The sequence below is a fragment of the Macaca mulatta genome, chromosome 3, assembly GCF_049350105.2.
Source record: "Macaca mulatta isolate MMU2019108-1 chromosome 3, T2T-MMU8v2.0, whole genome shotgun sequence".
NCBI lineage: Eukaryota > Metazoa > Chordata > Mammalia > Primates > Cercopithecidae > Macaca > Macaca mulatta.
The window spans coordinates 111,499,119-111,515,500 of NC_133408.1; the positions used below are offsets into that span (position 1 = coordinate 111,499,119).

The following is a 16,382-nucleotide window of genomic DNA, read 5'->3' on the forward strand; positions in this document are numbered from 1 at the left end:
CAGCCGGGTGTGATGGTGGGCGCCTGTAATCCCAGCTACTTGGGAGGCTGAAGCAGGAGAATCGCTTGAACCCGAGAGGCAGAGGTTGCAGTAAGCAGAGATCGTGCCACTGCACTCCAGCCTGGGTGACAGAGTGAGACGCCGTTTCAAAAATAATAATAATAAAAAAAATTTAAAAATATTAAAAAGAAAAAATAAAATAAAAAGTTAAAGGGGGAATAAAAACTATTAAAAAAACGATATTTTTACAAATGCAAACTTAAAAAAGAGCCACATAAAACAAACCCAATGGTAGGAGAAGGAAGAGAAACTTACAATAGAAAGAATACATAAAGCTTCATTAAAGGAGAAAAAAGTAACAGCCCTTGGCAAAGTTATTTAAGAGAAAGATTAATAATAAATCCTTCCAAATTTTTTAACTGATAAATACCTATCAAAAACCCAAAGCAAAAATCAAACTCAGTGACAAAAGACAGGAAAGATTACTCTAGCCAATGGAAAGATAAAAATAAATCGTAAACATTTTCTCCAAAATTCAGGAATAAGACAGGGTGTGGGCTTTCACCACATCTATTCAGCACTATAGTGGGGTTTTAGACAACTAAGTGTAAATATAGAAGAACAATGGGAGGCGAGAAACACAGCTTTCATTATTCACAAATTATTAGGTGTATCTACAAAGAAAATCCAAAAAATAAAAAAAAAATTAAAATTGGTAAGAACCAGTAAAGTTGCTAGAAACAGAATCAATATACAAAAATCAACAACATGCCGACGCACCAAAAAAATTTTTTTCATGTACTTTTTAGTCTATAATTTGTAATATGCCCCCAAAATATAAGGTATATATGAAGAAATCCAACAAAAATAGTCCAAGATCTTCATGAAGAAAATTGTGAAATGTATTTGAAGCACATGAAAAAAGACGTAAAATAAACAGAGATAAAGATTAAGGACAAAAGCTTGTATCTGCTGCACGTTTTCTCAGCCCAGCTGCACTGTCACCAGAACCATGAAGAAGAAATGCTCCTGGGTAGCAAATCAGTCCTGTCAGTGATTCAATCTAACTGTCCTGAATGCCACCCTTGTTGTTTTCACCCATGTCTGTAAAACTTGAGCCTGACTCTACAAATTTTGGATGTATTTCCTTTTTTTTTTTAAGTAAAATTAAATACATAAAATTTAAAAACTAAGTTAAAAACCATCTAAAAATATCAGAACTTATTATAATGACCGGGCATGGTGGCTCATGCTTGTAATCCTAGCACTTTGGGAGGCCAAAGCGGGCAGATCACTTGAGGTCAGGAGTTCGAGACCAGCCTGACCAACATAGTGAAACCCCGTCTCTACTAAAAATACAAAAATTAGCCAGAAATAGCTTGAACCTGGGGGGCAGAGTTTGCACTCATGCCACTGCACTCCACCCTGGGTGACAGAGCAAGACTCTGTCTAAAAAAAAATAAAATAAGAGATATGACAAATACCTCATTTTAATGGTTCAGTCATTAAAGCAGGTAACTGATACAGATCTAAATAAGCCAGCAGCGTAGTCTTTGAGACGGGTAAAATTCTAAGTCAGTAGAGAAAGAGTAGGCTTTAATAAGTAGCCTTGTGACAATCACCTTCTCATTTTGAAAACTGATATTATTTATCCCTACCTCAAACCACAAACTCTGGGCTTAAAAGCACAACTTAAAAGTACAGAAAAAATTTTAATGACTTTGTAGGTAAGGAAAAATGTCTTTGAAACAAGTTTCAAAAAACGCACATATAACACTGACATGGCATTTACTCTGTTTAAGAAAATATTATAAGGATTTTACATTTATTAACTAATTTAATCTTCACAAAATTCCTAAGAGGTAGGTACTACTGCTTCCATTTTCCAGATGGGAAAAGCTGTGCACAGAGTGAGATCTTAAGTAACTTGCTCATGGTTAGACAGCAAGGAAGGGATAGAGCTGGGATATGAACCCAGGCTACCTGGCTGTAGATCTGTGTTTTTGCCTACCATACCATCCTACCTGTTACAAATTTAAACTTCTGTACTGTACAGTGAAAAATACAAGACAAATGTGGGAGAAGCCTAGGACTAGGAGAATATATTTCCAGCACACATGAATATTTAAAAATGCCTACAAGGCCAGGCACGGTGGCTCACGCCTGTAATTCCAACACTTTGGAAGGCCAAGGCAGGTAGAACACCTGAGGTCAGGAGTTCAAGACCAGCCTGGCTAACATGGTGAAACCCTGTTTCTACTAAAAATACAAAAAATTAGCTAGGTGTGGTGGCACCCACCTGTAATCCTAAGTACTTGGGAGGCTGAGACAGGAGAATCGCTTGAACCCGGGAGGAGGAAGTTGCAGTGGGCCAAGATGGCACCACTGCACTCCAGCTTGGGCAATAAGAGCGAAACTCCATCTCAAAAATAAAAATAAAATTAAAATTAAAATGCCTACAAATGAACTTAAGACAAAAAGCAAACTGAAAAGTGGTCAAAGGCAGTAAGAGGCAATTCATTGAAAAAGAAATTGAAAGGTCAACCAACACATGAAAAATGTTAAATCGCATCAAAAATCAGGGAAACAAAAATTAAAACAAGGAAATACCATCTCATATGCACTAGACTGGCAAAAATTAAGCCTGATGACACCAAGAATGTAAAGAACCTAGAACTCATGTATAAGTAGAAATACAAATTGTGGTAGCCACTTTATGTAACAAATTAACAACACCTAGGAAAATTAAAGATATGTATCCTTTACTACCCCAGCAATTCTGTTTCTAGGTTAATCCCCAAGAGAACACCTATGTCCCCAACTAGACATATACCAGGATTCTGCCACAGCCTTGTTTGTTACAGTAAAAAATTAAAAACATTTGCAAACATCATGACTAGGGAATTCACAGACTCTAGTGTGATCACACATTAGAATACAAATGATTTTTATCTATTTCTATTAAATTGACAAATTTCAAAAATGTAAAGAAAATCCAACAAGTTGCATAAATACAGATAAAACATATCATTTATATAAATTTTCAAACACAAAAAACAATACTATATGTTATTTGTACATGATTAATGTATGTAACATATGACACTGTCATGCATATTCATGCAAATGACAGATCTTGATTTCAGGACAGTGACTACCTTTGAGAGAGGAAAATGGGAAAGGGACTGGAGAGTGGGCCTTTAGTTATAGAGCAACATTTATCTTCTTAAAAGACATTAGCTGGGTTCAGTGGTGTGCCTATAGTCTCAACAGTAGCTGGGACTCGGGAGGCTGAGGCAGATTGCTTGAGCCCAGGAGTCCTGAGCTGTAGAGCGTTGTGACTGCACCTGGGAATAGCCACTGCACTCCAGCCTGGGCAACACAGAGAACCCTCATCTCAAGAGAGAAAAAAAAAAAACACTGGCATATGTGAAATTTATAAAGCCAGTGAGTTCAGAGGGGTCTACTGCATTATTTCCTGCACATATGAAATTTCCTAATTAAAACTAGCCTTGAAAAATGTAACAACCCCCTTCTTACTAAGTCACCAATTCTAAATTCTTCTGCTTGGCTTTCCTCTGTAAATTAGTTCAACTTTTCCTCAACCAGCCTTAGCTCCCACGATCTCCCAAACCCAGCTACTTAAATCTAGACAGTCTCACTTGTCTCTCAAATATTTCACATCGATTCCCATCTATGTATATTCAAGTGCAGTCCACATTCCCTCCTATAATTTGTTCCTATTTAGGAAAGAGGAGGCTTGGGAATGAAGGTGGTATACAACTGAAGGCAACAGGCAGTAAGTTGCTGATTCTCCACATGTTTATAACAGAAGGCAATGCTCTGGGTTCATCACAGTCAGATGGTCTCAAATGTGAACCAAGACACTGCCTGCCCCATTTTCATGCCCAACTCCTAGGTGCACATACGCACACACATGCACATGCAAATACACATTCTCATTTGTAAGGACCATTCCCAAAGGTGAAAGAAAACATAGACTCAACTGTCCAATCCAAAACAAATTTTGCACTTATTACAGCAACAGTGAAACTGTACATCATAAACTTGTTTGTGGTAACCAATTTTCTAATAAACAACCAAAAGTATGTTGGATTTGTTCATTTAAAAAGTCAAAAACAATGTGTTTTCCTGTGTATGACTAGTGTTTCTAACACATTATTTTAAAAATCCCCCAAATACCCAAGTTAACTTTTAAAATTATAACACCTGATTTATAATATACCTCTAATAAGATCTGATTATCAGCGTATCTTTAACTTTACTAAAAAGGAGACTTTTAAAGATAATAATAAAACAATTTATTTCTCGGTAGTGATAATAATTTGTTATGGTTGGTTTGTAACTGTGAAGAGAATAAGACTATATGAGGTCTTCCAAACCAGTGATCTAAAAATTGTTGATTCAAACAGTTAACTCTAATTGCATAATTAAAAAGCCTAGGTTTGTCACTAGAACTTGCTAGACAAAGGGACTCCAAAGAATCTTTTGTTCTATTATAATAACAGTTTTCTTATGAAATCAACTGTAATAGAAAGTAAATGTACACCTATGACAAACAGTTTCCTTCCCTTTGGGAGACAGAATGCTGCTAAAAAAGGAATTATGCAGCATCTGTTAATTCATTGCTAATAATGTTTTTATAAGCAAGGAAGCACCAACCTTTCCCGTTTTCTCTTTAAGACAAAGAAAGACGAATCATATTAAAAGAGTTTTAAAAAGAGAACTAAAGGAGCTGTAATGGAAAAGGTACACCAAAGCAAGATCATAAAACTGGACATAAAAAGTGTCTAAAACTAGCATTTCTTCCTCAAGTAAACCCCAAGAGAAAGTGACAATGGCAAAACTGCAAGTGTACATGTGAATAGAGTCTAATGAAGGTGAATAAACAGGAAGGTGCTACAGCAAGGAACATAGAAATTCTCAGCCAGGCCAGGCGCAGTGGCTCATGCCTGTAACCCTAGCACTTTGAGATGCTGGGGAAGGAGGACTGCTTGAACCCAGGTAGTTTGAAACTAACCTAGGAAACATGGCGAGACATTGTCTCTACCAAAAGAATAAAAAAATTAGCCAGGTGCCGTGGCAACCAACTGTGGCCCCAGCTACTTGGGAGACTGACTCAGGATAGCTTCAGCCCAGGAGGTCAAGGTTGCAGGGAGCTGTGCTCATGCCACTGCACTCCAGCCTGGGCAACAGAGCAAGACCCTGTCTCAAAAAGAAAGAAATTTTTAGCCAGGGCTCACAGCACAAACACAGAACACCACAGCACAGGTGGGGCGTAGTGGTTCACATCTATAATCCTAGCACTTTGGGAGGCTGAGGCAGGATCACTTGAGCTCAGGAGTTTGGAGACCAGCCTGAGCAACACAGCAAGACCTTGTCTCAAAACAAAAACAAAAAAGAGAGAGAGAGAGGTCACCATGGCACTGAAGTACCTGGCTAGAGATTCTAATCTGTTCCTTTCATTTTATAGGTGAGGAGTAATGTGACTTTTTTTCTCCCTATAGAACTGCATCATAGTGCCTAGGAATATATTTAAGAAATTTTTTACACTGAGATGTAATATTAAAGACACTATTATAATGCATAAGAAATTGTAGTTCCTGCTTTATAGGCATATCAACAGGTATTTGAATAGCATTTCTTTAATTTACTTCCTATGAGATTTGGTCACACAGTGATGTGTTAAGGACCAGTAATGCCCTCTACTCATTTGACCTTTCCATTAGTTAACTACAAAATGTTAAGCTTATTCATTTTGTGCTTTTTTACTTTTATCTGATTCAGAAATTTTGTCACATACACGTACATTCACATACAAGCAGAAGAGCACACTGTGTGTTGTCTAGAATAGAAGAACAAGAAATTCTACTTGGAATTAAGAAACAATATATTTGAGATCACTCTAGCAAACAGCATTGTTTTAACATAAAGCAACAAGTGTTTATGTATCTTTCGGATTGATATATACAATAATGGTATTAAAGAACAAAGAGAACCAGTAGCGGTGACTCACACCTTTAATCCCAGCACTTTGGGAGGCCGAGGCAGGCAGATCACGAGGTCAGTAGTTCAAAACTAGCCTGGCCAGCATGGTGAAACCCTGTCACTACTAAAAATACAAAAAGAAAAAAAAAATTAGCCGGGCATGGTGGCGCGTGCCTGTAATCCCAGCTACTCAGGAGGCTGAGACAGGAAAATCGCTTGAACCTGGTAGGCAGAGATTGCAGTGAGCTGAGATCACGCCACTATATTCCAGCCTGGCAACAGAATGAGACTCTGCCTCAAAAAATAAATAAATAAAAATAAAGAACAAAGAAAGACATATGCATAATGTTCTTTATAATCCAGTATATGCAGGTGTTGAAATATTAAACCACTATACTAAGCCTTGCAGATGATGAAGAAATTGCTAGGATATGCTAGAATTAAGAATAGAAGAACTGGGAAAGTTGCTGCCCAGAATAAGAATGACCTCTGTCCTAGACATGTGTTGTTTTTGCAACCTAACACATATATTTCCAGTACAACCATTAATGACTGGCCCCTCTGACCATCATCAGCAGCAGACACACAAAATTCTGGCCTACCAACCATGGTTGCCCATCCTTCTATCGACAGTGATTGATCCAAGGGATGGGTCCATAAGCCAACAGGGTCAATAAGTGTGTCCTGTAAGATCGGTAAAGGAATACTGAAAGGAAAAAAACAATAGGTTCATCTGACCTAGCAAGCTATAAGGACGACATTGATTCTGCCAGTGGCCATCATGTACAGGGAAAGATCTAGCCCCCAAAAGAAACCAAGCAGAGGCAAGCTAAGCTGAAAAGCAGATGAAAGGGGCGAGCGACTTCTGAGTCCCTTGATCCCACAAAACCTTATGACTCAACTATTGGATGTCCCAGTTATATGAGCCAGTATGATTGTTTCAAGAACATCGATAACCCATGAAGTAACCTGATTAATATAAGCTTCACCTTGTGTTTATCACAATTTTTTAATACCTGCAAATTTGCACTGACCCTATTTACCTTCACCATTGAGACCACCTTCCTTACCAACCCCAAATCTAAATTCTCACCTTGTCAATAAGTTTTTAAAACCATGAGCACTCCCTTTTAGCTGAAAAGACATCCCTAAAGCTTCTTACTCTGCCATCAAAAGAAGAATGGAATCAATGAGCCAGAGGAATGTCCCATCTTTTTTCTACAAACACCCTCCTTGGCGTTACTAAATGTAACACCAATGTAAGTTTTACCACTGAGCAGGTCCATGGTTGCCTGCAGACTAGGAGGGGGGTTTAGGGGTGGGAAAAAGGGATTTCAAAGAAGGATGAGGAGATTTTCAGAGGTCTTGAATGTGGTCATGGGTTCACAGGTGTATACATATGCCAAAACTTATCAAATGCTACACTTCAAGTATATTCGCCTTACTGTGTCAATAATATTTCAATAGATCTGTTTCCCCCAAAAGACAAAGCTTTACAAGGAAAGACATTTTAGACCATCTTCTGCCTGGCATGGAACAATTCATGGTACCTAGAGTTTTGTATGTAATTTGGCGGCATGCCAAGGACAGTTGGGCAGGAAAGTTGACGGAGACTGGGCCCATGACAATATGCTTGAATTGTGCACATGCCCTGGGTTACCTGGGTCTTGACTTCTTTTTCCATGAAAATAATAAACCTTACCATTTTAAGCAGTGATAGCTGGGTTTCTATTACTTTGGGCTAAACTCTATTCCTAACATTGTGGTCTTTGTTTTAAAGCCAGTCAGATCAGGTCACTTCTACGCTGGCTGTCCTTTGTTTCTGATCTCGAGATAAAGTCCATACTCCAAGGCTGACAAATCCCAAGATGTGAAGGGCCTGGATTATCACCCGAGGTTATTCATTAGCCACCATTCCTCCTCCCAGCCATCCTTGGAATTCTTCTGATGGGCCTTCTACACTTTAAGCACCAGACAATCAAGGCCCAAGTTATCTTATATTCCTAGCACCTGGCCAAGACTGTGAAGCAGAAGAGGTGCTCAAAACATACTGTTGAATGAAAGAGCATATGATATTGCTCATTACCCTTTCCGGACAAGGAAATGCTAATTCTCCAATCTATAAAATATTTGGAGGGGAAGAAAGTCAGCCTAATGATGTTCCATATTATTCTCTGTCTACGTAACCTTCAATCTTTCATCAAATATCCACCACATTTCAAAAACAAGATGAAAAGGCAGATTTTAATATTGTGAAAACAACTACCTTTTTTTTTGAGTATCAAAATTCTTCCAAGGTAAGTGAATTGCTTTGAGGATGAAAGAATTTAAAACATTTGAAAAAGCCAGATTAGATGTTGTAAATTATTCAAAAATGTTTTGTTAGCACTAAAGCAAGAGAGAAGTTATGACGGTAGTGGAAGGCAAGCAAATTTAAAACAGCAGTAAGATACAGAAGGACTCTACCAACAAAACGTAATATGGCATCCACAGACATGTAAAGAAAACAAAGGTAGCCAGGTTCAATGGCTCACATCTGTAATCTCAGTACTTTGGGAAGCCAATGCAAGAGGATTGCTTGAGGTCAGGAGTTCAAGACCAGCCTGGGCAACATAGCAAGACCTGTCTCTACAAAAACAATTTTTTAAATTAGCTGGGTAGGGTAGAGTATGCCTGTAGTTCTAGCTACTCAGAAGGAGAGAAGGTGAGAGAATTGCTTGAGCCAGGGGTTCAAGGCTGCAGTAAGCTATCATCACACACTGCACTCCAGCCTTGGTGACAGAGTGAGACCCTGCCCCTAAAAAAAGAAAACAAAGCCCCAGACTATCTTCCTCAATATGCCTCAATACTCACAATGAGGAATTATGTGTGAATACTGAACTCTCTTCTGAACTTCTGCTTAATGTGGAAAACTAAAGAGCAATTCCGAAAAGATCAAGCATGTGTTTCTACGATGCCAAACGTCTGGATGGAAATGTGAAAACTCTATAAATAATCTAGATTTTGCTAAATAGCCAGACATTGAGTGTTGAAGCCAAAACCTCAGTTCTTTGATTGCTTTAGGATCATTCTTCAAATGACACAGAAAGCCTGAAGTGCTCTTGCAAATATTTTTCTTCATTATGGTTCTCTATGATGCCATTGCTTTTATACTTACTAAACAAAAAATACAAAGTATATGGAAATTATATAAAGGTGACTGAAAGTAAGGGACCTCCACTTGTCACTTTCCAACTAATTGAAGTGACTTCCACAGCTGCCAACAAAGTTCCAACCCCACCCTACCACTTCCTTCTTTGGAGCATTTCTGGAAGTCAAGAAATGAAGTATGGGTAGAAGAACCCTGTACTGATTCCTGCATTCAATTGACTAAATGCCAACCACATGCCAGGGCTGTGGCGGGCAGGCAGGAAAGCCAGAATGACTGGGACATGGCCTTTATTGTTCAGAGGATTATAAGAAAAACAAAACGGTAATTGCTCTTTTCAATGCCTTCTTCACTGACAAATTCAGGAACCAACTCTTGGCCCCCATCTCCTTGAAAGGGTTTGCACTTGACTTCTGAGACACCAACCTCTCTGCAATTTTCCTCCTACCTGACTGGCCAGTCCTTTTCAGGCTCCCTTGCTGAATGTTCCTCATCTCCTGCATCTCTTGATGTATGAATGGCACTGCTTCAATCCATGGACCACTGCCCTTCTCTATCTACTCTCACTAACTTGTTGATTTCATCCAATCCCAACTCTTTAAATGGCTCCCTGAACTTAAATCTCCAGAAAGTCCTCTCCCCTGAGTGACAGTGTGGTTACTATAAGTGCTACCTGACATTTCCACTTGGGTTTCTTTGGCATCGCATCTAATACTGAATCCTCTAATTCATCCCAAAGCCTCCTCCACCTACCATTTTCCCCATCCTAGTTAATGGCAAATCTATCCTGCCAGTTCCTTGAGCCACAAATCATAAGTAATCTGTGACTTGTCTCTTTTAGTAAATCAGGTCGCCCTACCTCCAAAACAGTCTCAGAATCTATTTCTTTTAATTTTGTTGCCACCATACTAATCCAAGCCTCCATCATCTCATGCGCAAATTGTAGCAATAGCCTTGTAACTAGTCTCAATGCTCCCACCTGTGCCATCTCTAATCTATTCTTAACTCAAGAGTCATATAGCCTTTTATATAAAAATCAGACTATATCAGCCCTCAAACCTAAACACACCATTGGCTCCCTATTTCACTTGGTATAAAAGCTCATGTCCCTATGGTGCTCTCCTGGGTCCACCCATTACTTCTCTGACCTCATTTCCTACACTGCACTGCCCCATAAACGTAAAGTCCATGAAGGCACGCCATTGGGGTTTCGTTCACTGCTATTGATGTTCAATTAATATTCATGATTACAATAAGGAACAGAAAGAAAATAACTTGGGCACATCTTATACTTACATTAGACTCACAAATAACCCCAACCAGTTACAATTGTAATACAATTTTACAGGAAGTATATTTGTTCAAGAGAAAGGGTAGAGGAAATCCAGACATGTTTGAAAGGTTGGCCAATAATGGGGAAAAAAAAAGGATATTACAAGAAATACCCAATTCTACAGTGGATAAATAAAAGTAATTCCTACTTAATATTACTACTTTTTAACCTAATGCTAACTTTCATGCTTTAAAATATTTAGCTGTGCTTCTGCATTTAATCTTGATCACTACAAGCTAAAAGAAACAAAATATTGTTTTATATGCATTTTCTTTACGCAAGTTTTACCTGTGAAGAATAGCTGCAAAGAAGCAGCCAAGTCTATAAATTCAGCAAAATTCAACTTTTTCCACCTGAAGCTGTAACAACTTATTTCTATTATACATCCAAATCATTTATACACTATCTGATTTTATCCGTACACAGCTTCATGAAGGAAGACTGAAAAATATCATCACCAATTTACACATGAAGAAACTAAACTCAAAGTAAGCTGTCTATCTAGTAATAGAGTTAGAAAAGTTTCAGTTTTCTTCATAAATCCAGTGATCTTTCTTCCCATAATTTGTATGGACATATTTTTTATCTAACAGATAAAAAAACAGAATTTTTTTCCCATAAATTGTATGGTCATATTTTTTTATCTAATAGATATGGCACACTTTATCTACTATAAAATGCATCCCAGGCTGGGAGCAGTGACTCATGCCTGTAATCCCAGCACTTTGGGAGGCCGAGGCGGGTGGATCACCTGAGGTCAGGAGTTCGAGACCAGCCTGGCCAACATGGCGAAACTCTGTCTCCCCTAAAAATAGAAAAAATAAGCTGGATGTGGTAGCAGGCACCTGTAATTCCAGCTACTCGGGAGGCTGAGGCAGGAGAATCGCCGGAACCCAGGAGGCGGAGGATGCAGTGAGCCAAGATCGTACCACTGCACTCTAGCCTAGGCAACAAGAGTGAAACTCCATCTCAAAAATAAAAATAAAAACAATAAAATGCATCCCAATTTCAGAGATGATAAAAATATAAATTAATGTGTTTTCAAAATAATGTAATTCGGTATAATTTTTATGCTGCATGAGAATTTTTCTCAAAACCACCAAAAGTATAAGGAAAAAGCATTATGACAAAGAGAAAGAAACAAACATGGACAGATGTTAGAAGAATGAACACACACAGGAGAAACAAAACGGTAACTTCTGAAATTTCCCTCCTGATTTTAAAACCGGCAGGGCGACTCTTAAAAAGTCCCAGTAAATAGACGCTTGGTCATATTTTTCAGTTTGGTTCTATTTAACTAAGTCAGCTACCTTTTTTCTGGTTGGGTGTTTTCAACAGAGCTTTCTTCTCTGGTTAAGAAGCACAAGGAGACATATTATAAAGCTCCAAAATATTACATATTTTCATACAAAATTTATTTCATATTTTCTAAAATTTCCCACATATCGCTAAGCATAATCTTCAAAAGTTTTTTCACTATTTGTCAAACTCTTTTCAGCCTAAAATATTCCTATAAACTATTAAAAATAAGTCATTTTCCCAAATCATTTTCATTTTTATGTATACCCTAAATGGTATCAAAAAGACCCACACACTATTTCTACATTTCCTTGATTCAATCACACCTCCTTTATTCCCCCTACTTCTCTAACCCACAAATATCTCCCACATTCCTAAATTTTATGGTGCCTCAAGTCAGTATATTCCTTATACGCCATTTAATTTTCCCACTCCATATCTCTCATCTAGATCCTGTCTTCCGAGTGCATTTGCCTTTGTAGGTATTTATTTCCCACAGTTCTCAAAAGAGTGCACACAGTAGGCAAATATTTATTGACTGAATACAACTCCTGAAAACATGTGTGGAAAAGGGAGTAAATAAAAACGAGGCTTCATAAAAGCATATTGATTTTTAAGCCCTGTTTGGTTTGCTGCTGTATTTCCAAACTGAGAATAGAGCCTGGCACACAGTAGGCACTCAAGTATTTGTTGAATGAAGAAACTGAAAGTTTCTTTAAATGCAGGAAGTTCTGAGGCCAGTCACTCTCTTAGAATACCGTGAAGGTGAATTCGGAATGTAGCTTCCCCCTTTTCTTCTATATTTACAAATTGTTAACACATACTACACTAATTTAAGCTTGCCCAGTACTGGCGATCCTATTAACTAAAATAATCAAGCCATAAACAACAACAAAAACCAACTGCTAACATTCTGCCAGCCGGGCGCTGTGGCTCATGCCTATAATCCCAGCACTTTGGGGGGCCAAGGCAGGTGGATCACCTGAGGTCAGGAGTTCAACACCAGTCTGGTCAACATTGTGAAAGCCTGTCTCTACTAATAATCAAAAAATTAGCTAGGCATGGTGGTGTGCACCTATGATCCCAGTTACTCAGGAGGCTGAGGCAGGAGAATCGCTTGAACCCAGAAGGCAGAGGTTGCAGTGAGCCAAGATCATGCCATTGCACTCCAACCTGGGCAACAGAACAGACTCCATCTTTTAAAAAAAAAAAAAAAAAAAAAAAAAAAAAATTCTGCCTAATGATCAAATTTCCTTGTTTGGGGCTTGCAACTTGTTTTTAGTGACATGCTTTCTGAGCTGACCATGAACGTGGCACGAATCTCAGGCTCATTAGCAAGCTACCAGAGCATGCGGACAGTTCAGCTGATACAGTCCTAAGTTCCTTGAGAAAATGCTTCCTCGAGAAAATGCTTCAACACAGCAGTGATGATGCTTCAGGCAGCCATGGTTTTTGCACCTGCTGTTTCCACATGCAATCCTGGTTTAACCAACACTTTTAGAAATGACCTCAAATGTAATCCTGTAGTGTGGAGCACATTTTAGAGACAGTGACCAGGGTGGGATTAGAACCTACAAAGAGTGTTTCTATTCATGACTTATAAAGAAATATCTCCCAAATCTTCATGCTCAAACCATCCCCAACTGCCTCACACTTTTTTCATCTTAAAATGTTGAGAAAGAGATCAGGGGAGAAATAGAAGCTAAATAACGGCCATAGCACATTTTCAGTATCTATCTAAGACTTGATCCACCTTACCTGTCACTTGCCTCCACTTTAAATTGCTACATTTATTTAAGCCTATTTAAAATGTAAAAGAAACAAGTAGTCACTAATTCATTTTAAGAAATGTCCCTTTGTCTAAAAAGTCTATGATTTAAAAGAGCTAGCCATTTTTATTGTCCCGTGAATTTCCAATTCATTAAGTTTTACTGCTCAGCTATTAAAACCAATAGAATACACACTTTGAAGGTCAATGATTTAGAATAGATATTAAATAGTCTTAATATGTCCCTTTAGAATCACCTTTCTTTTGCCTCACTTTCCTGATATACTCTAAATACAACTAAAAATGGTAAGTCTAGAAAGCAGTGGAACTTCATTTTTAAATAACTTGCCTTTCTAAAAAATATTATACATTAATTTATATAGACCCCTCAGTCAAGTAAATATGCAAAGTAGACATTCCACTCTGTGTAAGCAGACACTGCAAGATTAAGTGTCTGGCAAACAGATGACTAAATCATTGGCAGAAAAAAAAAACAAAAAACTCAGGGCACAAAATAAGGAATTTAAAGTTCTAAGCAGGCCATTCACATTGATTTAAAAACAAAAACAAAAACAAAAAAAACTAGAGAACTGGTCAGCATTTACTTAATAAACAGCCACGGTGATAAGCATGCCTCAGGTTGATACAGATGAATTTTGATCTGAAACTTGACATGTGTCTCCAGGGAACTAACTGTATCACCAGGTGTTCTAAAATTTTTTTCCCCCAAGTCTACTATTAATGGCCATGCTGACTATATTCTTTACTAACTAGCCATAAAAGCATACTCAATGCCTGTTTCTGTCTTGCCCTCAAAGCTTGCAATCATGTTCATATACAAAGGACGAGTAATGGTAAAAAAGACCCAACCTCCTCCTGTTGGTGACCACAAGGCAGCCTCTCTATTCCAAGGATGTAATCTAAGCTTGTACAGATGGCCTAGCTCTCTGCTAATGCAGGGGTGCTGGGTTCGTTTTCAGGGTGGGTGCTGCAAAGCGCCAGGTATATTTATAGAAAGGAGCAAGACTACAATGGAGGGATGATGACAGAAGAGGAAGTTTCTTCCGCCTGGTAGAGGCAGCCTGTGGAAAGATCTGGATTCCACAGCCTAGGTTCCACTCCTGACTCGTCAACTACCAGCTATGTAAACTTATTAAAACCTTTTTGGTCGTTTACCTTATGTATAAAATGTAGACAATGCCCCATTCCCTCTGAAGGTTGGCAGCATGATGAACGAACATTGTGTACGTAAAACCTGGGACGTGATAGGCATTCAATAAACGTCGATCTGTCCTGCCCATCCTTCTGTTCACCCAGAATTGCGCCTCAAAAAATCACAAAGATAGCCTGCAGCGTTAAAACTAAGAGGCCCAAGCTGGCTGGCAGGGAAAGAAACGACTTGGGTGGGGGCTTGCTTATTTCCTGGAGGACTTGGTTTAAAATGGAGTTAGGATATTGATCATGGACAAGACACGCAGAAAAAGCACCATGTACGAGCAAAACTGACAACAACAAAAAGACATCCCTTTACTGCGAGCACGAAACAAACTTCGGAAGCAGCGGACATCCTGTGAACCTACTCAGTGGCCTCAATTAAAATCCGGAGGGCACGTAGAGCTAACCCTGGGGCACACCAGCCATATGCCGCCTCGTCAGTTTCAGGTCACGCCATTCTGCAAAATTGTCCGCAAGCCCGGACCGCTCTCGCGCCTCCACGTCTGGCCCAGATGCGTTTGGATGCCAGAAGCGAGCGGCAGAAGGGTTCGGGGTGGGAAAGCGGGGAGGTCCGGTTAAATGTTTGAAAAACAAGGCGGTGGGTGAGGGGGCGGGGTGGAGCAATGTGGCAGAGACGCGGCCAGCGAGCCTGAAAGACGGCGGCTTCACAATGAACGAAAGGAAGAGACTGCGACAAGCGCCGGCGCCCGGTCCCCGGCGGGGACGGATGGTGAGGCCGGGGGCGCGCAGAGCGTGGGAAGCCGGGAAGGGGGAGCGGGATGCAACCAGTGAGTCGCTGGTCAGACAGGGAAGCCAAAGAGCGCCCAAGCAGGTGCAAAACCCCCAAGCGGGCAGGAACGGACTGGGGATACTCACGGTGTAAAGCAGGTTGAGGGCGCACAGGCAGTTCTTGGAACACGCGAAGCCCCCGCAAACCATCTTGGAACCTGTGGTTGCCGGCAGCTGCACGTAAATTCGACTCCGGCGGAGGTTCCCGGACAGCCGCTTTGTCCTTGCCTTTGGGGCCTGGCCCAGGAGGGGCAGCAGCGCGGACGTGGGTGGGGGACCGGGGCCGGGGCCTGGGGCTGCAATACGCGGAGCGCGCGCGGCGGTTCGGACCAGCTCTGGAACCTGCGGCCGCTGCAGCTGAGTCGGAGCCGGAGCCCTAGCCCCGCCCAGCCCCTTCGTCTCGCCCAGCGCGCTGATTGGCCGCTGGCAGGGAACAAAGGTAGAAATATGCAAATAAATGCGCTCCGCCGGCCGGGATCCGGGAGGGGCGGAGCGGTCCCCGGGAGAGGGGGAAGGGGCCAAGGCAGTGTAGGAGGGAGCCCCAGGCCAGAACTGGTGTTGGCAACATCGGTGTGGTTTCCCCAGGAGCAGGTGAGGAGGGAGGGCGGGGCTCGGAGGAGATCCACGCTGGCAAGGAGAAATATGACAGCACCTCTGGATTCTTGGTCCTGGCAGATGACGTGGCACCATTTTGAATGAGATTTCAAAACTAAGCACCTGGTCTTATTCAAGGAAGGAAGGCAGGAAGCAAGTAATGAATGAAAACATGTGAAAGATTTAAAAGAGAACGAAGTGGAGGGACATGAAAGGGAGAAAATAAG

The 16,382-nt window shown here is 40.3% G+C and overlaps 1 protein-coding gene across 1 annotated transcript in view; it reads right to left on the reverse strand.

Annotated features, from left to right (window-relative positions):
- TSPAN13 (tetraspanin 13) overlaps positions 1–15,925 on the reverse strand; it is a 29,740-nt gene extending 13,815 nt beyond the window's left edge. The window contains exon 1 of the mRNA XM_002803361.4: positions 15,649–15,925. Within this exon, the coding sequence (XP_002803407.2) occupies positions 15,649–15,711 (63 nt within the window). The 5' untranslated portion in view covers positions 15,712–15,925. The remainder of the gene's footprint in view (positions 1–15,648) is intronic.
- Positions 15,926–16,382: the final 457 nt, after the last annotated feature.